Source organism: Chiroxiphia lanceolata, chromosome 13 (genome assembly GCF_009829145.1).
Source record: "Chiroxiphia lanceolata isolate bChiLan1 chromosome 13, bChiLan1.pri, whole genome shotgun sequence".
In the NCBI taxonomy this organism is placed as follows: domain Eukaryota; kingdom Metazoa; phylum Chordata; class Aves; order Passeriformes; family Pipridae; genus Chiroxiphia; species Chiroxiphia lanceolata.
The window spans coordinates 16174920-16201622 of NC_045649.1; the positions used below are offsets into that span (position 1 = coordinate 16174920).

General features: G+C 38.1%; 1 protein-coding gene across 2 annotated transcripts; it reads left to right on the forward strand.

Moving 5' to 3' along the window:
• Positions 1-5990: 5990 nt before the first annotated feature.
• ZNF507 (zinc finger protein 507) lies at positions 5991-26397 on the forward strand. 2 transcript variants are annotated; one of them, XM_032701308.1, is made up of 7 exons: positions 6010-6093; positions 8783-10911; positions 12046-12151; positions 16561-16675; positions 19006-19110; positions 22277-22411; positions 22546-26397. In XM_032701308.1, exons 2-7 carry the CDS (start codon positions 8788-8790, stop codon positions 22907-22909), a joined length of 2949 nt encoding a protein of 982 aa, XP_032557199.1. In that variant the 5' UTR covers positions 6010-6093; positions 8783-8787; the 3' UTR covers positions 22910-26397. The 2 variants fall into 2 exon arrangements, with proteins under 2 accessions (XP_032557200.1, XP_032557199.1); XM_032701309.1 differs by lacking the exon at positions 19006-19110 and having other exon boundaries at positions 5991-6093.
• The last annotated feature ends 306 nt before the right edge of the window (positions 26398-26703 follow it).

The following is a 26703-nucleotide window of genomic DNA, read 5'->3' on the forward strand; positions in this document are numbered from 1 at the left end:
ATGCAACACTTCACATACAATAATTTCTCTTAAGAATGCAAAGGACACCTCTGTATTTCCACTGCCTGTAACAAAAAAGAAAGACTGGTAGTTTGCTGTCGTTCTTGCTGGAGTCTTCTGTGCATATGACTCCCCTTGCTACAACTGCTGGTAATAAATCACCTTCTGCACTCCCTTAGCTGGATTATATACTTAAGAAAGCACTGTGTGGAGCAAGAGCTGGCAAAAATACCGGTATCAATCCAAAGCAACAAAAAGGGAAAATAATAATGGCCACTACAATACAGTACATCATGGGGCAAGTCTCTATGAACTGCCTTGATATTTTCTGTATAGTTAATTTTTGTCCCTATTTTAAGCAGAGTTCCATGGCCAATTCAGCAGCAAACTCCAGTCCAAAATTTCCTTAGATTTTCACTGATTTAAACCAGATCTGTCCTCTGCACATGCACACAGACCACACCATATATTAAGAGATGCAAGAAAACTGCATATTCTGAGGGCTAGGGAAAAAAAAACCTTTTCAGAATCACACCTGCAAATTTATCATTTTGCACAAAAAAAAGACAAAGATGGCAGGAAGGTCCTTCCTCCTTCACACTCAACTACAGCCCAGGTTTATCCTCTTCTGCTTTACACACACTGCAGGCCCTGCAACGAGAGACAAATGTGCCCATTGCGGCACTTTGGCCGAGTCAGTAAAAATCATCTGCTAACATACTAATAGTAGTTAGGGATGTGATTTTGGGTGACATTTTTATGTAAGATTTAATATAGAATGCAGTTCTAATTATGTTTTGCCAATATCACTGACAGAAATAAGCTTTCACTTACTTCACAGAAGAAACCAGCAGATACAGCAGTTGGGAAAAGCATTTCTGTGCCAGTGTAACTTCTATATAAATTATAAGTTATGTAAGTTGCTGTTGGTATAGCTGTATCAGAAAAATACTTTTATTTATTGTAGAGAACATTTCAGCGCCTTGATTTGAGCCAATGTGAAGTTTTCCTTAATGTCTCACTGTTTTCAGCTCATCTGGTTGTCTCTTCTCCTCAATATCAAGAGAAGTCAGTATGCTGAAGATAGTACAACATATTCCACAGAATGGCACGAGGAGAATTTTGCAAAAAAATTATATTCTCTTATTCCTGAGAAAAAGTTGTAAATACAAGTGAAGAAGCCCATGAGAAAGAAATATAGAAATTTTTTTTCCGTAAAAAGCAATTCCAAATAAGTGACTTATGGTCAAATAACTAAGATTCAAGGGAATGAAAGTAAGTTTGCAAATAATAGGACAGATGCTGTTAAATCATCTCTAAATTGCAATTACGTATTTTACGTATACACTTACTTGCACACATAAAATTAGATTTACGTAGAGCTTAGAGGTGGCCCTGAATCACAGGGTTTAAATCTGGAGTCAAGCCTATGTCTACACTCCCATAAAGCTGGGGAAAGCAGGGGATTGAATATAGGGATTTTAGGTCTCATTTCCTGTACAAAATAAAGTAGATGTGATTCTGGGAGACAGAGTAAGTCATATAAGAAAGCAGAGGCAAAGAGATTTCCCTTTAATTCACAGAAAAGTATACCTAAAGTACAGAGTGAAAAAAATCTCATTGTTTGAGATGGCATGAAAAAATACAATGTCCAAAGGAATGAGAGATTCGCTGATTTGCAGTGTTAGCAGTACTAAAGTAATTAAAAGGCAGATCAAAGAGAAACAAAAGATAAAAAAAAATGAAGTTAAAAATGTCATGGCTATTCTCTGAATATATGACATATATCAGATTTACAGCTTTTTAGCAAATAATAATAATTTAGATTTAGTAAACATATTAGCAACCATCTTCTCAAAAATAGGAGATGCGTATCTAAATTAAATTAATATAAATCAGCCCCTAGATGTCATTGTTGCAGCTGAAATATCACTTAATACAGAACTTTCCTAATTCTCTAGCAGAAAAGGCTATGTAAAGCAAAATAAACCATCTAAGTAATATAAATTCTGCTGGGTTTTAATGCCTCAATGCCAAAGCACAAAGAGCTCTGAGGCTACAACAAAGAAGATAACTAACTCTAACTACACAAAAGGATTGCACACCAGATTTGGGTTCTGGCAGCAGGTGAGCAAAATCACCCCAAAGGACTCTCAGCCTCAGAGTAAAACCTCACATACCCCTTCCACAAGGGAAGATTCTTTGTAACTCCAATCAATGCTTGTCTCATGGCTAAAAACTGTCATTTCATATAGTTAACACATCTCTGATTGTATCTGGAACAGCTGTACATGTTCTCTCTCTATATATAAAAACTTGGTTTTTCTAAAAAATGTTTTTTAAATCTTGAATAGTTTTGTTTTTCTATGATATCTTGTAGCAACACATTCCAGAGGTTACACATATAACAAAAACAAACAAACAAAAAAACCCCAAAACAAAACCCTAAAACTTCCTGTACCTGTTTTGAAAGTGCAACCATTTGAGTTCACTGAATATCTAATTAGTCTAATAATAGGAGAAGCATATTTAAAGTGTAATTTATTTTCTCTATACTATTTATTATCCTTATAAATCCATCATGCTCTACTGTATTGTGTCTCTAAATTAAGTGATGTAAAGTTCATTCTTGCTTGCACAACTTCTCAGTACTAACAATTCTCAATCCAGCTGCAATATTTTCTCTCAGAATACAATGTAGTCCTATTTCATAAACAAATAACACAATATCATTTTACCTATTCAGTGTTCTTCCCACTCTTTTCCACTCTCTGCATTTTCCTAGATTATACATCACATTTGCAAGCTTCTGTATTTAGAGGGCCAAAATGTCCTGTGTAAGGCTCCATTTCACAGTAAGGGCTCCCACAATGCCAGTCTGATAAATCAAAGTAGCCAATATATGTACAACTTTGTAAATATGTGCAAATTCTTCCACCATTTTCTGAGAAACCCAACATTTCATTTTACATGTGATAATGAACTGTATTTTATGCACTCTAAATGGTTTTTTACAAGAAACAGCTATGAGCAGATAAACCTAGAATGCAGATACAGACCATATAGAACACATTCTGTCGTCCAAAAAGAGTGAAAAAAACCCCAAGTCTAGGGTTATGTGTTGCAATTAGTCTATTAAAAAAGCAGAAAAATTCCTAGTTGCCAACAGTGTTGCAATGCTACTGCAAATTTCACCTTTTTGTGGTGGATCTACCTCATAATAAGGTCACCCCCGGGCTGCCTGAAACTGTAGTGAAATATCAATATAAAAACCTACTTCTCTAAGTGCCACTCCAAGTGCTCACACAATTCTCATGGCACTGCTCACCCAGGAAGGGATGTACAAGGCAAAGCCTCTGTTCCAGCCAGTGCTCTATGCAAGATTCACTTCTGTTGTACAGAGAGCTATGAAACACTTTATTTAATGTCCACTCAATAAATTCAGGGACCTCATTTATATACTACATTATAATAATATGAAAATTATAAAGCTTTTGGAATGGTTTTGGAACAGCCAGGCGTGAAAGTGTAGAAAACTCATGGGCTAAATTGAATTTTTCATTGACAACTATATAACTCATTGCTGGTACAAGTCATTAATGAAAATAAGCCTAATTGTTAATCTTGATGACTGAAAAGAGTTTAAGATTGAGGAAATAAGGAATAAACAGGCACTATACAGGTAATTCTCTATATGTAGATTTCTCCTATTGTAAAAATGCACACAAAAACCTTTGTACACTTTGCAGGGATTTACTTCAAGATTGTATCTTTGCTGATGTAGCTTGAAATCCACTTGGTGTTTCTGGACTATGTGTTACTATTTTAAATTAAGCTTATAATGTTTACCATAAAGCTCATGCCACTGACAGTCTGTACATATTTACAGTACTTAGGAAGCAATTTTTTATAAACTTTTACAAAAAAAATCAACATTCTGAAGGTATTATACTCAACCCAAGAGTTTCATCTCTATTGCTCAGGGAGAGTTGCCTTATTCAAATTTCATTTGGTTTCAAGTCTCCTTCAGCTTGAATGCAATGAAAATGAAAAATAGGAAAATAACTTTGTGAATTAAGAAGCCTTTCAAATTAATGTAAAAGTGTAAAACCTAAATCTGTTTTTTTGTACAATCATACCTATACAGAGAATGAAATCTTTAACTTAGTCCAGGTTTAATTATAACAGAGAAGAATAACAGAGCATATGGAGATGATTACTCATTATCAACCCAGTATTTTTAATCCAGACATATCAGATCCTAGCATATTCTGATTGGAAAAAGGAGGGTGAGAGTTCTGTATCTACAAGAGTGATTCAATTCAGGTAACTGGTTAATTAAACTATGACAAATACAGAAGTGGAAACAAAGCTTTTAAAGGAGCAAGGTCCATTAAAAATAATCACTTTTCCATTAAAAGTCTCTACTTACTACGGCAGAAAAAGCTGAAACAAGCTGCCATTATTATTACTACTGCCCTTGACATGGTGGATATTGTACAGCTTTAATTTTTTTTCCCTTTAATTAAATGCACATAATAGGTGTTAAGAAGATAGGTTGTATACTTGCATTTTCCTCACAGCAATTTATTTTTTAAAAAAGTCTTATCAAAATCTTACCATAGTTATCTTACCAAGTCAGAGATGGTAGGATAATGCTTGAAATGTCTTAAAACTTCACATAATTAAACAGAGCTTCATAATTCAAGGAATCAAAGAAGTCAAGTAAAATTAGGGATACCTATTGAAAGTATGGCCAAAAAATACCTGATTTGTGAATATTTCAAAAAGATCATATCTCTATGAAACAACATACAACCATTAATAAAACTTCAGATGTGTGAGGAAGTGAACTTTCTACAAGTTCCTGCAATTTTACCAGATCCCTCCAAATCCAAGGGCAGACCCATCCACATTAATACACTTTGAGCCCTTTTCTGGAAATGACCATTTGATTTTACTTGTCATCACCCCACCATGAGTTACTTTTGAAGCTCATTTTTCTCCTGACTATTCAGTTTATATGCAGTATCTCAAAAACCCACAGCAAATAACGTTTTTGGTACGTAGCTTCCAAGGTTGCCCCTGACATGCAGGGTATGCTTGAAACTCTGTTTTTCTGTGCACTTAGAAGTATTGAACCTTCTCAGCAGTTTTCTGCAGTTGGCATTTGGAAACATTCACATTGATTCACCGTTTTAGACCCAAAATGTGGGGGTTGTTGTTTTTTTAACTACAGGTGTTGACCATCAAAGCTGTGCTGGAAGAAAACACCTTTTGGGAGACTATACCGTTTCTTGAGTGGCATCGTGCTGCCCGGCTTGGCCCTGGATATGGGAACGTCATGGGACTGTTGGCCAAGGAAAGCCAGGAGATCACCTAAGCGCTGGGGCTGTAGGGTGAACACCAGTCACCTTGAGACTGCCTAAAGTCTGAGTGGCTCTGCCACCAATGTCACTGGCACTGTGTCACACACCAGCTCTGTCACACACCAGGACTGTGACACGCAGATGGTGGCGTCACACTCTGGCAGTGTCACACACACCGGGGCTGTCACATACACCAGCACTGTGTCACACACAGGCACTGCATGTCAGACACTGGCACTGTGTCACACTGTCACACACAGGCACGGGGTGTCACACACGGGCACTGTCACACACACCAGGGCTATGACACTCCAGTGACTGCGTCACACTCTGGCAGTGTCACACACACCAGGGCTGTCACATACGCCAGCATTTGTGTCACATACTGGCTCTGTGTGTCACACACTGGCTCTGTGTCACAGCGTCACATACACGGGCATTGTGTATCACACACGGGCGCTGTCACACACACCAGGACTGTGACACTCTGGTGGCTGGCAGTGACACTCTGGTAGTGTCTCACACACCAGGGCTGTTGCACACACCGGCATCGCGTCACACAGCGTCCCTGTCACCCACACCGGGGCTGTGACAACCCCCGTCTCCATGGCAACGGGAGGCGGCGCTGACGCGGCGGCAGCGCCCACCCGCCGGTCACCTGACGCGGGCCCGCGGGTCACGTGATCCGGTCTCCATCGTCGCCATCTTGAAGCGGTGGCCGGAGGTGAGGAAAAACGGGATTTTTCCCCATTAATCCCGGTCAAAGCCGGGCGGGACTGGCCCGGTCCGGCGGGAAGCGGCGGCGGGCGGGCGGCGGCGAGCGGGTGGCAGGCAGGGCGCGATGCGCGGCGGCGGGCGAGCCGGCCCCGGGACGACGCGGCGCTGCCCATGTGCGGAGCCGCGGGCGGCAGCGGCTCCCGACGGAGCCTCCCCGGGCCGGGGTCGCCTCCGTTCCCTCCCCTCCCTTCCCTTCCCTTCCCTTCTCACCGGCTCGCCTCTCCTGTGGCCAGCTCCCCGCTGCAGCGGCGGCCGCTGCTCCGCCGATAGAGCCGCGGCAGCGGCACCTGCTCGATGTAACGCGGGGCCGCTTTATACAGATCTCCCCGGAGGGGAGGGCGGCGGTCGGGCCCGGCCCGCGGGAGGGTGGCCCGGCCGGTGCAGTTTCCCTGCCCTCGGGAGCCGCGATGCGATCGGAGCGGTCTCTCCGGGTCAGGTGGTTGTGCAAAGCGTGGTTTGGCTTTTCTAGACCCGGAGGCGTTTTGCCCTGGCTGGGTCCTGCTGCCCGAGTGGGCGTTTTCCTCCGGTCTGGATCTTCCCCTCCAGGCCCCTTTGTCAGCCCCAGACCCCCTGTTTTAAGTCCTGTGTAGGTCGTGTCAAGGGTACGTGCTGGCACAGGCACTTGCCAGGCTGAAGTTTTATGCCTTGGGAGATTGAATCATCTGTACTGAAAACACTAAATTCCACATAATTTGTGTACAGCTCTTGTAGTCCTTCTAAAAAAAAAGTCTGCAGTAGTAAGCATTAAAGTCAGTCCAAACAAATAGTGATGTAACACATATATATATGTTGTATATATACATATATACCATAGTTATGCATCTGATAACTTTTATTAGCTGAGAGCATCCCAAATCAATGCCTCTCTCTCTTTGCATTTTTGACATAGCAACACTATATGGCAGCATATTCCTTTTATGGTTTGTCTAGAGGATTTCCTCTTAGTTTTTATGCTGCTTTCAGATGAAAAAGGTAGGGGAAATATTTGCCTATTTAGCATCACTTAACAAAGTTTTAAAAGGACCAAGTGTAATTTAAAGTAGTAGTATAAAGTCCTTATAATTTTCCTTAACTTGTCAAAGTGAAAATATTTCAAGTAGACATTATTCCTTTGAGCACTTCATTAAATCTGCTTTCAGAGGGAAAAGCACATTTGTTCACTTTTCATAATGGTTTCTAAACATGTTACAGCCAGTATGAAACAAACAGCAAAGTGTTATTGTGTAAATGAATAGGGTGATTTTCAGATGATAGTTTTCAACTTGAAACATTTAACATGAGGTGCAAATGACACTAAAAACCTAACATTGCTTATATCCATAGTTCTGATGATAACCTGAGTTCTAAGTTGAATGGCAAATAAAGGTAACTTGAGTAGCTCTGCCTGGAATTTTTCTGTAGTGGAAAGCATACGACACAGAACCCGCTCTGATAGGTCTGTGCATTATACTGCTGTCTAGTAAATCCATAAGCAGAAAAGAGTGGATTTTATGGGTCTGTAGGACCAGTTCTGGAAGTTCTGGTTTGGCCCCTGCATCTTTCTTGAAAAAAAAAAAAATCCACATGAAAGAATTTGGCATAAATTTTCAAGGATGACTGATAAATATCTATAATCTTTATTATCTCAGTTTTATATATAGTATATTAAAAATGTATAAAATATATATGTGTGTGTGTAGTGGCACTTGAATAGGTTATTTATAGACATTTTTTCAGGAGTAAATTTTACTGTAAGACTTTCAGTCCAGCTCCTTCACACCCCCCTACAGCTCTGCCCACATCACAAGATATATTTTCATGTAGATCTAAATATATTGGCCTCTAATTTAACCTCCAACAGTACCACATTATTGCCTGTGGTTTATGGTTTGATATGTTTAAAGGAAGTGTAAGTGGAAATAGTTACTGCCTATAGCTTTCCCTCAAAACAGAAAAGAATTGCTCTTTTCAACTTCAGTACCAATTTATTTTCCCTACAATTAAGGAATTGTAGAAAAAGCTACAATTAGTAGGTTTTCTAGAGAAAAGACATTTATAATGAGTGGTATGATCTGACATTTGAATGATCTTTAAAATAGTCACAGTTAAATGACTAATGCAAGTGAATGCCAGAATTGTTTTCTTCTCCTAACATTTGAAGGAAAAAAAATTGCTTGTTTTTGTAAATTACATTGTTGCAAACTGTCATTTCCTTTAGGAAACATCAGTGTATCAAAGTATGTTAGGAATACATTTTCATATCATACCATGGTTTTTAGACATAAATATGTGAGGGACTACTGATTGGTATTTAAGTGTTTAACATTCAAATGTGCAGATCTTGTAAACAAAAAGAGAATAGCTGTAACACTGTTAATCATCAGCTTATACTTAAAAATACTTATGTTGCCCTTGTACAACTTGGAGGCAGGCTGTTAGAGGCTCTCTTGGAATTATGCTGTCCAGCTGTATTGGATAGTATCCATGAAATGTCCTCAGCATCCTTGGCTATTTCTGTAGCCATCCTGGAAGTTTTCCTTAAGTTAGTGGCATTAGGCTTCCATATTTAGTAGAGAGAGAAATCTAAATAATACTAGGTTGTCTTTTTATTACTGTGCATGTATAAATGTTATTTTTTTACAAACCCTTTCTCCCAGGTATTATGGAAGAAGGAAGCAGTGTTGCAGTATTGGTGCCAAATATTGGGGAGCAGGAAGCTGTGCTGATTTCGGAGACAGTCATTGGCCCAACACTTCAGAACAGCGAAGATCAGAGAAAATGTAAAACTGATCCACTCATCCATGTTATCCAGAAACTGAGCAAAATAGTTGAAAGTGAAAAGTCACAAAGATGCCTTTTGATAGGGAAGAAACGTTCCCATCCCGATGCTCCTGCGCAGTCCTTGGACGCAGAGGATCTTTGTGAAATCCCAGCTAAAGCAATTGAGCTGTCAGTGATTGCTACTAAAAAGACTGAAGAGTTACAAGCAGATTATTTTGTGACTGAATGTCTTCCACAAAGCAAAAAAAAAGTGACGTGCTACCAGTGTAGTCTCTGTAAGTTCCTATCACCTTCGCTCTTAACACTACAAGAACATATCAAACAACACGGGCAGAAAAATGAGGTGATATTAATGTGCTCAGATTGTCATTTTGCTTCCAAGAGCCAAGAAGAGCTTGAATCCCACTTCCAAAATTACCACGAGAACGGTGGTAAAAACAGCATCCAGACAAAAGCGCAGCAGTGCGTAAATGTCACGAGTTCATTCCTGCAGGGGCCGGTGGAAGGAAGTGTCAAATCAGGGACTGATCAGACAGGAAATGTGGAATGTAAAGATGGAAGTCAGTCTGCTCCTGTGCCCGAGGTGGGCAGGAGGAAGTGGTACACGTACGAGCAGTATGGCATGTACCGCTGTCTCATCTGCCGCTACACATGCGGCCAGCAAAGGATGCTCAAAACACACGCCTGGAAACACGCCGGGGAGGTCGACTGCTCCTACCCCATCTTTGAGGAGGAAAATGAAACTGCCAGCTTGTCAGAGACAGTTGTAACTCACACACCTCACAGCGTGGATACAGTTGTCCTTTCTTTGGAAAACAATGAACTCGATATCCACAGTGAACCTTCTCTTCAGCTTCAGATTTGCAATTCTGAGCAACTGTCGTGTAAGTCACCCATAGGAACAAATGGAAAAGAGGAGGAGATATTAACTGAGTCTGTGGTGCATTCTCCTACTACAGAGGTTGTAGAGGAGACTGTATCAGACACAGAACCGGACAATATGATAACTGACAGCCTGCTGTCATCAGCACAGAAAATCATCAATTGTAGTCCAAACAAAAAGGGTCACGTTAATGTAATAGTAGAGCGTTTGCCAGGTGCTGAAGAAAGCGTCTTACAAAAGCCATTCTTGATGAACACTGACATTGACACAGAAAAAAAATTAATCTCTGAGGAGTCCCACGTTACCTGTGAAGAACCTGAAGTTTATCGTTCAGATGAAATTCAAGAAGTAATAATAGAATGGAATAATACTGAGAAGAAAGATAATGAATTAAGCCCTAATAAAAATGTAACAGCTGATGAAAATGTGCCTCCTGCACGAAGGAGGACAAATTCAGAGTCTTTACGGCTGCACTCCCTAGCAGCAGAAGCTCTTGTTACAATGCCCATCAGAGCTGCAGAACTGACACGGTCCAGCTTCAGGGCTCTGACTGGGGAAGATGCTGTGGATGCAGGTGCAGGACAGGGAGGAGCTGATGGCCCATGCGTGGCTCATTCTAAAGTGGTATCCTCACTTAAGGATCCTTCAGAGGAGTTTAGTGGCTTAAACCAAGGTGAATGTGCAATAGTGGAGATAAAGAAAGACAGGCCAGAGTTATCAGAAGCCCCAATTAAAATGGGCATCAGCATGTCGCTGCTGACCGTCATCGAAAAACTGAAGGAGAGGACAGACCAGAACGCTTCTGATGACGACATTCTGAAAGAACTACAAGACAACGCCCAATGCCAAAATGCCAGTGATGCGAATATCCCTGGAAGTAACCTGGTGGAATACATCCCCAACGTGGAGCGGCCCTACCGCTGCCGCCTGTGCCACTACAGCAGCGGCAACAAGGGCTACATCAAACAGCACCTGCGGGTGCACCGCCAGCGCCAGCCCTACCAGTGCCCCATCTGCGAGCACATCGCGGACAACAGCAAGGACCTGGAGAGCCACATGATCAACCACTGCAAAACCAGGATGTACCAGTGCAAGCAGTGTGAGGAATCTTTCCATTACAAGGTAAAGTTCTTTCCTGTGCCTGCCTGTAATAGCTGAATAACCTAATTTGCTACTTTTTTAGTAATCGGTGATCCCTCTCTCTAACTTAATTCAGTCTGACATCCTGGCTTCGTTGTAATTACAATTAGGGATACTGCCAGCAATATACAACTCAGCTGTAATTATTCTGGGTTACCCACTGAAATAAATTTGCTTCCTCACTGAAGTTATTTTCCTGAGAATCATCTTATGGACATAATAACATCATGTTGTTTCTCTACCCACATGTAACAACTACAGGAGGAAATGAAACTATCAAACAACTTTATAGTTGAAACTTCAAAAGAATCCTCAAACATGTCTGCCAGTTGTGAGTGTGCAAATGTAGTCATGGCATTTGGGAGTACCATGAGACACACTGAAGCAGAAACCATTTTCTTTGTTTCTCTGTTGTTGTGTTGGTCTGGATGTTCTGTAGAACTTAGGTTTGAAAGATTACATACCGGAGCAGAATAATATACTTCTGCCATTTTCCTAATTGCTATTTCAAGCATCAGTGCTGGTGAGTGTGTCCCTGTGTACTCAGCCCAGTACTCAGGAATATGGAATAGATTGCATCAGTATCGAGCTCTACAGCTGAAACTCCTGTAGGCAATCCTATCCCATATTTACTGTCATTTGCACTTAGTTTGAAAAAATATACAGGTAGGGTAGCAAAAGGCTCTCTCTTCCCTCCCTTCCCCAGGCAAGCAGAAACAGGACCAACGTATTAAGTCACAAGGCAATACAAAAATTAAGTTAATTTTTACATAAGCTCTAACCTCTAATCTAATACTGCTTTGGGAGTATAATAATTTTGGAGGAAGAACAGTGGCCAGTTGTCTGTGGGAATGAGGGAAGAAGGAAATCTGTTTTCTAAGTGAACACAAGTCATAGAATGCTCTCGGTCATTGTCATCAATCCTTTATGTTACTAATCAATGATATTTGTTTTATTTCTAGTAAAATTACCTAAGGGATAATCTGTATATATGTTAACATTTTATAACAGTTGTCATTAAAACTTGAGTAACAATGTCACAGATGATTGCAGCATTTCAAGTGATCACTGTATGTTTGTAGTGTATATTTAAACATGGGAAACCCTTTTTTTCAGAGCCAACTGCGAAATCACGAAAGAGAACAACACAGTCTTCCAGAAATCTTTTCAACAGCTACATCTAACAAGCTCATAGTTTCCAATGAAGTTGATGACAGAGAAGGTACTGTGGATATTTACACCTGAAATTACAAAAAGTCATTCATAACATTACTTCTGTTTGCTGTATTTGTTTCAACGTCTCCTTCACACTGAAATGTTTTCATGCCTGATCATAACCTTCAGTGTGTGTTTTTTTCAATGTAAAAAATTTACCATAGTCAGTCTTGAGGTAGCATTAATTGTTAGGTAAGATGGTTTTAGCCCCTGTAATTGACCCTTGTATTTCTTGTGAAACACAAATGATACAGAGTATTACTCTGAATTTTTTCCTTCCTTGAGCAGCTACAGTATTTTTCAAATCACCTACAGTAAACAAAAGAAAGCCTTTTTTTTTAAAGTCACCATGGTAATGTAGTTTGCTGTCAGCATATACATACAATTCCATCCCTTCTGTGTTTAGAAATTTCTGTTTAATTATGGTAATGTCCAAAATGAGTAATTTCTTTTAGCCCTAGAGAGGCAAGTGTAAGGCATTCTAAATATGCAACCTGTATCTGTAATAGTTGCCAAGGTAACAGTAGGTATGGATTTTCATAGAATCACAGAATATTAAGGGTTGGAAGGGACTTTAAAGCTCATCTTATTCCAACCCCTGCCATGGGCAGGGACACCTTCACTAGACCAGGTTGCTCAGATGTTTGTTTAACTGTGTATCTGCTTATAATGTAATAGTGTTTGTTTTAAAAACAACAACAGCAAAAAAAACCCAAACCCTTGATGTGTTAAGGTAATCAGGGGAAAAAAATAACTGAATTCTGTAGGAGAAAATGTGGCCTTAAAATCCTGTGAGTATCCTGGAGACCCAGTATTTGTCACTGCAATGTAAATGCATCTTCTTCTCTGGTGAGTTACCCTTAGTGAAAATATTTACAGCATTTTTATTTTGAAGGCAATACTGTAATTATTAATACTTTGAAATTTTAAAGCACTGTGGAAAAATACTAGTAATTATATAGTCTCTGAACAACTTGAGCTGAAGTTTTTCCGTTTTGTGCACATTGCTCTTTTCTGTCCTAACTGTGCTCTCTTGTTTGTTTAGACAGCAAAATGTGCACTGTAATAGTACTTAGGTTGCAGTAGAAATTTCTGGGTTCCACTCTCTCCTCTACAGCTGGTCAGTGAGTGCAAAAGTTATTGAAATTAATGCAACTCCTTGTGAGAAAAGGGACTAACCAGCATGAGCCAGGGGGGATGGCTTGAACCAGCAATGCTTTTCCAAAGCAACATGGTCCATGTCAGGATAGAATGAGATCCATAACTTTTGCCTTCTGTTTTCTTAGCTCACACTCTTTTTCTGGCTTTCAGTATAGGAGTTAGAAACTTAAAAGCTAATTACCTTATCAGCCTCAGGTAGAATGACCCTTCCCAGCTCCTTTTTGCTCTCATCAATGCAGAAGGCATTTAAATTCAGGAAGTTGATCTGCAGTGCTTAGTACACCTCAGCCTGAGAGAGCCATCTGAAGTCAGGAGAAAACAGGAAGGTGGCTGGGGACAGTCTGCTGGTAGTGGGAACATTTCCCATTAAGTACTGGGTTTTTTATTTCAGAAGCAGTAGCATAAATATTTTAATGGAAGTGATAGGAAATAAAACATTGTTAGTTTAGCTGGTTACAGCTTGGACTATTACTTCTGACAATGTTTTTTTTTGCTGTAAACCAGTATTTTTAAAGATGTCATGATACAGGAATATAACTATCTTGCAATGCCTGAAACATGTCAGATTTTGGGAAATACTGTACCTTTGTAGCTGAAGTCCTGTTAATGTGACTGAAAATCAAGAGGACTATCTGCTTTTGAAATTAGTATGTTTTAATGAAGTTGTTTTACCGTCTGTATCCTGATCTTGTAACTAAACTTCCAGGAAAGAGGAGCCCCTGTTCGAGAAATCTGCCTGCTTTTAATGTAATTCAGAGATTTTTTTAAAATATTTTTTACTCATTATTATCTTATCCAAGTGTTACAACCATGCATTTTAATTGATTGTTTACCCTACATGAAATTAAGTAATGTGGCTTGAATGAAAACAGTTCTCCTTTTAAACTTTTATTAACTCATACTGTGGAATGCTTAAATTATTTCAGAACCAATTTATAATCAAATTGCAACACCACTGCAGTACAGCAATCTCTTGTCAAACAGATGTCATCCCTATAAAGCGACACAAAACAAAGAAGTTTATGGCATAGCATCTGTTTATGTGAAAGATGCCTGAGCTGGAACAGTTTTACTTCTTGTTTATGAAATAGTTAGTCCTAAAAGTCTCTTTATTCATCACGGTTGTACAATAAATTAAAGGGGAGCATTATGACACTGCATATGATCAGATTGTAAATGTCTAATAATGAAGGAATAGGGTAATAAGCAGCATTACAGGAGCACCTGTTACTGCTGCTACAACAAAGATCTGTCATTTCCATGTTCACTTTTAAGAGACCTGATATTCTCTATCCAGAAAGCAAAAGAGGCCCCAAACCCACAAGAAATAAGCCAGTGAAGGGGATGAGGGACATGGCTGCTATTTTGTAACAGCAAGGGATTATTTGATGTATTATAATTTATGTGCATCTTGTTGAAGGAATAAATACAAAGTAGTGATTGGTATAAATAATTGCTCCTAAGTGTGTGCTACTGGGTGTGAGCCACAGAGAACTATGCCATAGCTAATATGTTTGCATAATGCTTTAAAAATCTCATTAGACACTGTTTGTTTTAAGCTGCCTGCCCAATAAAATACCAAATTCATAACAGAAAATGCATTTGGAAGCAGTTTATTCTAAAACTGCAGAATTTAAGATGGAAAACCCATTCAAGTGGAGCATGGAATAGCTTCACACAGCCCCTGCTCTCCCGTGGATCTGCAGCCCAGTGATTCATTTGAGGTCTTCTACATATATGTGCTTTCATAAAAAATTAATTGTAGAAATATAAGTTCCAAGCATATAATTAAGATTGTTTTGATAATTTACATTAAAGGAAAACCAAAACTAATACATTTTACTAGATGAGCATATTGTAGGAAAAATTCCGATATATTTTGCCCTAAGGTTGACTTGCAAAGAGTGCCTGTTATATATTATTTCCATATTATTTCTTATAAGAATGCCAGAAGAGTGAGCACTGTGTCATGTTTTAAAGTGAAAAATCGGAAATATATTTTCTGTTATCTTGGTACACACAGAATTATTCAAATTTTATTTCAGACTGTCTTTGTATTCAGATTGCTATTTTATTTTATGTGATATACTGTATATTCTTCATAATAACCCTCTGGGGTTATCAGCCCTACCTAATTACTTTGCATCTTGAACCAAAAGTGCTGAATTTTGGGGTGCAAGTCTAATTAATGCTAATTTTTCCTTTCTACTTCAGTTAGCTGTGTGACTATATTCCTCAGGACAATATTTCTAAGACTTTTTTTTGACATAATTCAATGCCTACCTGTGGGGAAAAAGAAATGTCTCCTTAAAATTAGAGTTTTACTGTAAAGATTCTCAGTTGCTGTTTTGATAATGAAAAGATTCAGTCTTAAAAAAAAAAATTGCATGAAGTGCTGCATGATGGGCTGGAATGGGAAAATTACCTGCATAAAAATACCATCCCTCTTCCCAAATGTTAATACCTTAACCCAAACCAGTTCCATTACTCAGTGAGGGAGCAGGAACAGGGCTGATTTGTCTACCCACTTACGTCTCAAAAAATATTCCAGCTGTGCACTTGTGGGCACACATTTTCCTGTGTTAAAGGAGTCATTAGCCTTTGTCTCTGCAACCATTAATTTTTCAAGAGTCTTTTTCATTCTGGAAAGAAAAAATTATTTTTGTTACAATTGCTTTTTAGTAATTTGGAGAAGTTCCAAATTATTTATTAAGACATCTGGTCAGTATCTATTTTTTTTATCATCTCATATCCTTCAGAGAGTGTGAGTATACATGGATGATGAAGAGGATTTAGAGGGTTTGGGAGGCCTTTTGCTTTGGTTTTCTGTGTCTGCCAGTTTGAAACTCTTCCTTTCTCAATCCCCATCTTTTCCTTTGATTTGATGCATTCTGCAAAGCAGTGAAACTGCTGGGTTCAGCAGTTCCCACATTTCATCACCTTTTTCTGTAAGACAGGATTTTACCCAACTGCAGGAAGAAGGGAAGTGTCCACATAAAGAATGTGTTTTCCTAAAATTTTAATAATTCCAGTAAATGGCAGGGCTAACTCAGAACAGCATGGTAAAATAAACCATACCTTTATTATTTCTATGTCCGTTGCCTGTTTAATACTTTTAAAGCATTAAATATTCAAAACTGTTACTCTAAAACGTTAATTCATGTTTCGTAACCCAATTGTGATGAAATTCTCATCTGAGAACTCCTCACAATGCTGGATGCACCTCCCTAAAATAACGGATTTTGTTTCATATAGGAAATAAGTCTTCAGTTCAGAAGCTGTACAGGTGTGATGTATGTGACTACACAAGCACAACCTACGTTGGTGTACGAAATCACAGGCGAATTCATAACTCTGATAAGCCATACAGGTAAGTGTCTCAATTATTGCCACCCTCTGACAAGGTTACTGAATTGCTCCTGCAGTTTTAAAGACATTGCTGAAGAAGTGCAATTACATAATTCTACTGCAGATTTGAAGGAGCCACACTTGCTGGTTGACTCAAACCATGTAATTAAGATTTGCTAATTTTTCCAGAATGTACCTTTTGCTGTAGCAGCCTATTGCTTGTTTTCAGTTTGAAGCACTCACATGTGGAAATGGAAATAATTACATTGTAATATTGGACTTCAGCCAACAGCAATAAGACATTTCTCAAAATCCTTGCATGCTTAAGTTCATTTTGGATTTGCTTTGTTGCAAAATGTTCTTCTTCGTCATATTACTGCTTTATACACTGGCTACTACAGAGTGTGGCAAAATTCTGCCTTTATCTTGTCGCCAGACCCCTCATCTTTTTCACAGGTTTCAAACAATATTACCACACTCACTTAGGATCAGATTTTATGAACTTTCTACAAGGGTATCATATGGATTTATATAGAAACTTGGATATCTAAAATCATGTGTAATACTGTAGCTCAGGTCCCCAGCAAAAAACTAAATCCTGCACTTTTCTATTGGTTGCTGCATAAATTCCTGCAAATTCAATCTGTGCTCATTCAGTGTGGATCTCTGTCCCTCTCTAGTGGCTAGAAAATAGATCAGACTTAATAGGCTTTTTAAGCTGATATACTTCTGCCTTTTTAATACAAGTTCTGGAAACTCAACACCTTGAAATGCTGAGCTCAGCCAGGGACTTTCTCTTTTGGATAAACAAACCCAGAAGACATCTTGTATTTTGATTTGTGCATTATAATGATATCCCAGAACACTAGCAAAAATTTGCAAGATGTTTGCTCAGAGAGCAAACTTGGAATACAAACAGATTGTTTTTCTCCTCAGTATCTTCCCTCTTGCCATTATTTATGACTTGGTGAGGTTGGAACAGCAGATACTGCAGAGTGCCTTGTACGTGGTAGTTTTCAAATTGGTGTTAGTTGGCCTGTTTTGATTTAGGAGCCCTTGGAAATTTTCCATTGGTGATACAAACTGCTGCATACTAAATATAAACTACTGATGTGGCTTGCTTTTCTTACTGTTTTTTCATAATCTCCTTAGACAAATTTGAAAAACTGGCAGGGTTATCAAGCAACAGCTTAAAATCTGTAATGATCCAGGATTTATGGTATTTCTCCTTCTGAAACATGTATTCCTCAAGCCCTCCACAGTATCAAATAGCAACCTACTTTATTGATGCCATTTTTAGAGCTGTGAACATATTTTATAATTTGACAAAAATTGCTGGGAATTAAGCTGTACGGCCTCAAATGATGTGTTTTGGTAGATTTAATACCTTCTGGATTTTAATACTGCACAATTAAATCCTTTCAAAAATAAAGTGAGTATTCTCAGGCAAAGTATCCTGCAGTCTTAAACTGTTCCACACTATAGACCAGACTTCATAAATGTTAGACATTTTACCATTAAAAAAAAAAAACAACAACTATAGTCCTAACAAATATATAGGAGTTTTAGCTGAGCTTGATGGTTTCCACTTAAATATGTTCTATACAGGAAGGTTGTGTAGTACTATATTGATATGGAATTTGTGCAATACTTTGAGATCCAAATCTGTGGATCTAAATCTAAATTCAGACTGGTTTATGTATTGTTTTTATACAAAGATATTGCATCAGAAGTAAGAAAAAAAACCCCAACATAATTTGGACAGCGTGATGAGACACACTTGTCTGAGGGCACTTGAAGCTAAATGTGTTGATCTTGTCACTGATTTCTATTTCAGCTATAATGCCCTGAAACTTAGACATTTCATTACTAAATATATAGTTTGACTTGTAAAATGGCATGAGAAACGTTGCTGTTGCATTAAGTAGAACACATATTTTGGAGGAACAAGGCTCATGTCTAAATCCAGTCTGTCCCCTGTAGCTCTTAGGGTCACATTGTGCCTTTGCTCAACACAGCCAGGTAACCTGGATCAGGGCTGCATCCCATCACTGCATCCTCATCCCCCTTACACTTCGTGGTGCTTGCCCACATCAGGAGGGGTACACAAGATAGGTGTCAGGAAGGAACATAGTCCCCATGCCCAGGGATTCCTGCTGAAAGGTGGAGGCATTTTTGGGCTGCAAAAGATTCTCGCTGCCCAATAATTACAGCTCAGCCTCATCACTTTGACTTGTGTAAATATTGTTAGCCTTGAACTGTAATCTTTCTAGGTACCTTTGCTTTCTCATGTTTTCAGAATAGTGTTAGCAGTTAATTGTCAGATTAGTTCACTTCTTGTTGTCTCTTCAGGTGTCGAGTCTGTGACTTCGCCACCACAAATATGAATAGCTTGAAATGCCATATGAGGCGGCACCCCCAGGAGCATCAGGCAGTGCAGCTAATGGAACAGTACAAGTATGTAACGGCTCTCATTTGGCAAAAAGCTGTCATAGTACTCATTTTGTTATGTTAAGAAACAAAGCAGTGTTTAGATTCTATTATCCTCCCTCCTAGACTCATTCTTTGTTCCAGAAAGTTGTTTGGGGTTGGCTTTTTTTTGAGGGAGAGATTTGCTGTGGCATTCCCAGGCGGTGTTTGTGCTGGCTGATTAAACATGTCCACGGCTTCCCTCTGCTACAGCATTCAGCTTTTTCTTCCCAGAATGTGGTGGTTGCATATAAACTGCCTATTGCAAGTAGTTTCTGGATCGTGTTAATTACCAAAGCATGCCTGGAATTGTTTGGGAGGATGCATGTGCCAAAACCATGTCATGGCACTTCTAATATTTAACATTATAGATGGGTAAATTCCAGTATCCAGGAATGTTCTCTGGCTTTGTTTAATATCCTAGTCTAAGCACAGCCTTTGCATATAAATGTTAGTTAGAATCCAGGTTGGCATTACCTAGTTAAGAATTAGTATGAATAGTCATTATGTTTAAGTGATGAGTGTCCTTTACAGTTTGTCCATAGGTGTGTGTGGTTTATATATATATGAGAAAGTTGGCACAAATATGTGTAATTGTCTACTACTAATTTCCAACAAAAAAGCTGGGAGAGGAAAGAAACTCAGGAATATTCTGAACACTTCTTAGTGGAAGATTTTAAAGGCGATAGGGAGAATGCAAATAAAGCACATTCACATCAAGGTTTCTTCTCAAGAAAAGCTGATTCTACAACTTAAAAGTCCTTCCACTGCCTTTTCCCCTAAAATGTTCCAAGAAGCATTAAGTTCTATTTGTTCTGCTGTCATACTTCACACAGTATTGCTGAGTGCTCTTACTGTTACCAGAGATTACTGAAACCCTCCACACTTTGGTCCGTGCATCCCCAAGTCTATCAAAAGCTGCAAGATAATTGTTTCCTTGGTAGATCAATTTAGGATACACTTGAATAGTAAAGTTTAATAATTCAGCATAAGTCAACCTGTAGGGCAGATCATGCTATGGAACTGAAAGGCTTCTACCACTGAACTCAAAGGTAAATAATTTTGTCTCTCTGAGAATGTGTTGCATATACTGTAACTATATTTTTTAAGTATATGATCATTAACTGTAGTGCATCATGCTAAAACTGTTGGAGTTTTTGTGTCTCATTTGAACTTTACACTAAAGTAGTCAACAGTATTTGGCAATATTCTCACAGTGTTCTTAGCAAAGTAAATCTTATTAGTAAGTTAATAAGTGTAAATTAATGAGTAAATTAATTAACATACTTCAAAAAATAAGAGAGTAATTAAAAGGAGATAAAAACAAACACTGGACTGCGGCTTCATTCACTGTGTTACCAACCCACTGACCAAGCTGTGTTAGTGGCACAGAAAAATCATATGTATAATAAGACTAATGGATACATGTGCACACAGAATGGAATTAAGATTATTTGTTGAACTTTGTGTTTTGCAAAAAAAAAAAAAAAAAAATTATTTTGGCCTAATTTTATCTGTAAATTAACTATAAGGTCTGCCTTTTATCTTATGTTTAATGATTTATTTTTTAACAGCCTCATTAGAGACACTAAGATTCTCAATCTGAGAATGAACTGGCCTATCTTAGAAAGCATCTATTTTCTTTGTAAGGCTTCAAATTAGAAGGAATAGAGAAAAATAGGATATTACATTCCAAATCAAGTAATAGAGAAAAGTGAGCTAGAAGGACATGCCTGTTGTTCCCCAGCAGGACAGAATTATCTTGCTACATAAGCAAGGTAATGTACCGTGCCTTCACCCAACTTGGGAGATTTTTGCTGTTCTCTGCAATCTTCTGCTGAGCAGAAATAGTTTCCAATATATATGATTATTTGCAGGGCATTTAAGGAGTATATTCTACTGTCGTTAAGAGAAGTTATAAAACCTTACTGAATTGTAGTGTATAACGTGTTTTTGCGTAGGCCTTCTTATGTTTCCAGGTTATACTTCTGAAAAGGTCTTAAAAGTTTACAAAATCTGACTAGTATGGTAGTAATTTTAACAGCCTCATCATAGTGTACCTACTGGGATCACACTGCTTGAGCAGAAAACATCTTACTCTCACTGAGGAATGAAATCCTTTCCTAGCTATAATTTATTAGCACAAGGTCACCTTTGATTGCTTCTGGCCTTTTCCATGTGATTTGGGAAACTAAAAACTTCCAAAGTAGCAGGGAGCTGAGCAAAGGAGCTTCTCTTGACTATGTGTGAGGTTCTGCTGTGGAGTGATGTCATGCACTCATCTCCTTTATGCTGAGGTGACTTATTTATCATCTTAGGAAACATTAAAAAAGAAATCCTCTGTTCTGTGTTCATATGTGAAAAAATTAATATGGGATTTGATCAGTTTGGTGTTATTTGCAGCCAGAAATATACACTACATCTCCCTGGAAACAGGATTTATTCTTCAAGGTTTTGTTCTTTACTGTATAAGACAGTGTTTTGCAGGGAAATAGAGAATGATCTGGAGGTACCCAAGCTGATAGAAAACTCTACGGAGAAAATGGTCACCTGTCTGACTCTTGAGCTGTGAATATGTTCAGAATCTGACTGGACACTGTCCTCAGTAACCTGCTGTAGCTGATCCTGCTCGAGGCAGGTGCACTGGACTAGGTGATCTCAAGAGGTCTCTTCCAATTTCAACAGCTCTGTGATCCTTAAATAAACTAATACATGCTACAACAGCAAAGACTTTATTACTTCAATTGACATTATCAGTGCTGATTACACAGCTCCTGCAATGGCAAAGAGAGCTCACTACCTGCCTGCCAGATCCCACACACCAACACACGCCCTCTTTCTGCAGTCATCAGAAATACTGCATTTTTGCAGTGTTTAAACAGTCTTAACAGGCCAAACAGATAAGATTTCAATTCAGTTGCTTAAGAAATCAGAAAAATCAGACTTAAAAATTCTCAGGCCCTAAAACTAGTCTTATATTTCAGGATGGAACTTTGCAAACTAATGTGGCCTAGTTATGAAACTGAAAATGGGGACCAGGAAGAAGATTCACGTGGATCTCTCTGCTCATCCTTTTGAAAGAACTAATCCATTACTAAACTAATAAAATTTAACTTCTGAATGTTTCTCTTTTTCTTCTCCATTTTTCCCCTAGATGTTCTCTCTGTGGATATGTATGTAGCCATCCTCCATCCCTGAAGTCCCACATGTGGAAACATGCAAGTGACCAAAATTATAACTATGAACAAGTGAACAAGGCCATTAATGATGCCATATCACAAAGCAGTAGGTATGCCTGATTTGCTGTCAAGCCCTATCATCTAGAATTTTCCTAAGACCCAACCCTGATCCAAAATAAACTTCCTATTAAAAAGCAACAACTGTACATTTTGATATCTGTTTTGTTTTTTCCTATTATTCCAGGTTTCAAGGACAGCTCACTGACAAAACCTTATTAGAAGGCACAGATGAAAGTACAGTACCTATACTAGGAAGTTCAGACAACTTGGTGTCTTTTACAGAGTCTATCAACCAGACTACAAATGAAATTTCAGGTTCTGATGAGAATGAAAAACCTAACTTGATGAATACCTCATGCAGTTTAGAAAAGAACTCCAGTCTACCCCATCTTGGCACAGAATACTGTGTTCTTCTCTTCTGCTGCTGCATTTGTGGATTTGAGTCTACTAACAAAGAAAACCTGCTGGATCATATGAAAGAACATGAGGGTGAAATCATAAACATCATCCTAAATAAGGACCACACCACGACTCAAAATACAAACTAGGTGAAGCAGTAAGTTAAGAGGATTTCCTAGAGTGAATATTTTCTTGCTTTGCTAATTTTTGCCTGAGAAACTTGCTAAAGAGAAGAATTGCTAGCAAAACTTGATTTCCCATCCTGAGAGCTTGTTTCAGTAGGAGTACAATATTTTAACCAGGGACTGATGAATCATTTAAGAGATAAATATAATGAGTGATGAATAGAATGATCCATTTGAACCTGTTATTTCTTTGTATGGTGCCAAGAATGTAGGATTGTTGGTTTTTCTTCTTTTCTTGTCAGTTACTCATCAGTAATAATGCATTAGTACAGTACATTAAAACCCAAAGGTGTGAAAGCTTTGTATCAGTTGAAAAGCTTTTCTCTTCCTCCCTCTTTGTTGTTTTCCAAGTAATTCAGCAAAGAACTTTTTTTGAAACTGGCAACAGACCAGATAAAAATTTCACAATATGATCTCATAAACCCCACTGGATTCTGGAAGGTAGAGCAGCAGAAGTTGAAGGGCCTAGAAGCATTTTGCTAATAATTTGATTGGATCCTCACAAAAAACCTGATATTTTTCCAACTCATAGTGTGTAAAATATCCTTTATAATAATGACCTGTTGTTTCGTAATGGTTTTTTTTCTTGACACATTCAGCAGAACTGTTTAAAAAAAACCAGCCTTGTAATGTCACTTGCCATTTGTGGTGATTACTTTGCAGTATGTATGAGCAATGTTTTTAATGAGAACAAGATATGAATAATAATTGCCACTAAGTGATGTAGATTCCAAAAGATGTAGGTGAGCACAAACTGGGATTTTGAGAAATGCCTACATGCTTTGGCAATCTTTGAAATCCCACTGAGTGGCTAAGTTTCCCCTGTGTCTGTCAGAGCTGTAAATGTAGAAATAATGAGCTGAAAGATAACCTTCCTGTAGAAAATCTTATTTAAAAAAAAAAAAAAAGGCAAACAATGTCTTAAGCCAAAACTGCATCCAGTCACTTAGAGAATAAATTTTACTACTGCATCTAGTATGGATTCATAAAGGGAATTAGAGATTACTTTGTTTTCTAAGAAACATATAGGAATCTCTCCCTCTTAAAACCTTTAGCTTCTAAAATTACAGTGTGGGGGGTTTTTTGGTTGGTTGTTTGCAGTCCAAGACATTCATCTGTGTATCAGTTTGGGATATTATTACACTGGTTAGTTACCTGGCAACTTTGCTGAGGTTATTTATAAAGTTGGCTACTTCACTTGTTTGAAATACATATATCAATCAAGTGAAGTAGTAGCACTTCCAAAGAAGCCCTTTAGCAGCCAGATTTAAGCTTTCTAATTCTGGCAGGTCTTCCTGCCTTTAGTGAATGGCAGATGCACAGCAACACACTAGTTCCCGACATGGGGGTGCAGTTGCCTGATTTTTAGTAGCTCATGACTCAAAAAGTTACTTACTCTTAGCAAATCAGTGGTTTATGGTTCCTTTATTTATACATTTCTGCTCTCAGAAATCAGCTCCAGCTGTAAATCTGAGAGGGTGGCACGTGTAGTGTCTGTCTGTTGTGTTATCACTGACTGAAGTGGCAACCAGGAAAAGAAAACAAAAGGTCCTTGTACAGCCTCATGAAGCAGCACAAGATGTAAAGGCCAGGGTAAAAGCACTAAGACCTCAAGTACATTTAATGATATTTGTTTTCAGGAGATTTCCTCAATTTGACCTTTTCTTCTTAAGGTTAAATAGCTATTATTTTGTTTATAAATTAGAAAGGAGAAAGTACACATTTTACTTTAAAAATTGGTCAGGATATAAGGTCAAAGCATTTTTGTGTTCAGATATTTGAGACATTTTAAATACATATGTGAAGTACACAGTATTTTTAGTTAAAAGTTATTTTTTGTATTCCTACAGATGGATTTTACATTTGAAAAAGCACGATTTATTTACACTATCTCAAATTCAATTAGAGATAGTAAACTTCTAGTGGGATATTCATACTGTCTTACATCAATATTTTACCTCCAGTATAGAACTCACGTGAAAATCCTACATTATCTGGAATACATCTCAACTTTCTCATTCAGAGATCCCTTTTGTTAGAAAAATTAAAGGACAGCGAGATCCATAGTAATGCTAAACTACCAGTCAGTATTCACAGAAACAATATTTACCACATTGTTGTTTTTGTGTAAAGGGATAATTATTTTAAAGTTGCTCAGCTAGTGAAAGATAAAAGTGAAAAACTTGCATTCATAAGCTAAGAAGGAGATGACAGTGAACCAAGACTTAAAAAGTGATTAACCTTGAATGAAAATGAACAGCTTTGGTGTCTGTGGAAGCCACACTTGCAGCACTGTGTGCAGTGCACCAGGAATCAGTGTCATGGCATTACTGAGCAGGACATGTCTATTCTCAGTTCTTTGCCATCTTGTTGCTTTTTTCTTTTTGCCCACGTGTTCCTATAAAATAGTAGAAAGCTACTTGCCACTAAAAACCGTTATCAGTCCTAACAAATGCCAACAAAGAATTCTTTCCCACGTACAGAGGTTTATTTTTTTTTTTAGCTGTCTCCATGCTGCTTGCTTTTAGTTACCCACTCAATTCCCATGGACTCTGTCAGAAGTTCTGCATGTAATCATAGACTTAGTTTTTCTGAAAGCAAATTGTTCCTCAGGTTATCTGCTTTCAAAAGCCCGTGGTTGGCTTGGCTGCATGTTTTGGAAGGGGGTTTAAGCACATTTCCAAATCACAAACACTGGGGTTTTCCCCTTCCTTTAAGCTTTTAAAATATTCTTGGATCTTTGGTCACAGCACTATCAGGTGATCAGCTACTCACATGCTGTTTGTTTAAATGAGATTTTATCCTGTGATATGAAGTGTAACTTGCAGCTTTGTTTTAAATGCCTATACTTCCACTAAAGAGCAAACTTCATTCAGACGGGGCTGTACTGAAAAATATTTGCATACTTCATCTTCCTGATTTATGCTTGGAAAAATAGAGTGGGATTCAGTCAGAGTTATTGTATTTTCCTCTTTCATAAGCACTTATTTAATCATTTGAAGAAATGTACAGTTGGTGCTCAAAGTAACATTTGTTAAGATATATTTAATAGAAATTTACATTTGCATTTGATATTCATGGACATGGGTACATGTATTTTTTTAAGAAAAGGTATTGTAACACTATGGCACTGCTTTTATAGCCAAAGTATAAAAAAAATTTAGAAAACTGACATGTAAAGACTGCAGTTAATTCTGATACTGTATCTTATTAAATAGGATGAGTTTTGTTTTATAAAGTTATCCAGCACATTAAGCTGCATGCCTTAAGCTCTCTCTAGGATTGTGTTCCTGATAGACAACTGTTTGGAACTATGAAGCAAAGTCTGTAGTACTACTTTAACTACCTTCTGGAATACTGTACAATGTTAGAATAATTTATTTTGCTTTACAGGAGTTTGTCACGTATTGACTTTAATATTGTATTTTGGTAATAAACTTTTTTTTGTTAAATGCTTTAGTCACTTTTATTTGATCTGTATGAAATATGAATATGGAAAATTCAAACACTGAGCCAATGTTTAGAGAGAGGGGAGGATCTGTTTAAATCAAAAAGTATTTGAAATACTTTACTGCCATTTCTCACCCTTGTGTCAAGTTATTACAGTTTTAATACTGTTAATACAAATTTTATCAAAGTAACTATGGTGATGAAATATGAGACTGTTAAAGTCAAAATACTTGTAAGTCTGCATGCAGTGAGGATGGGACAATGCTGAAGGACAGAACTGGAATTTCAGAATTCACAATGAAGCTAGT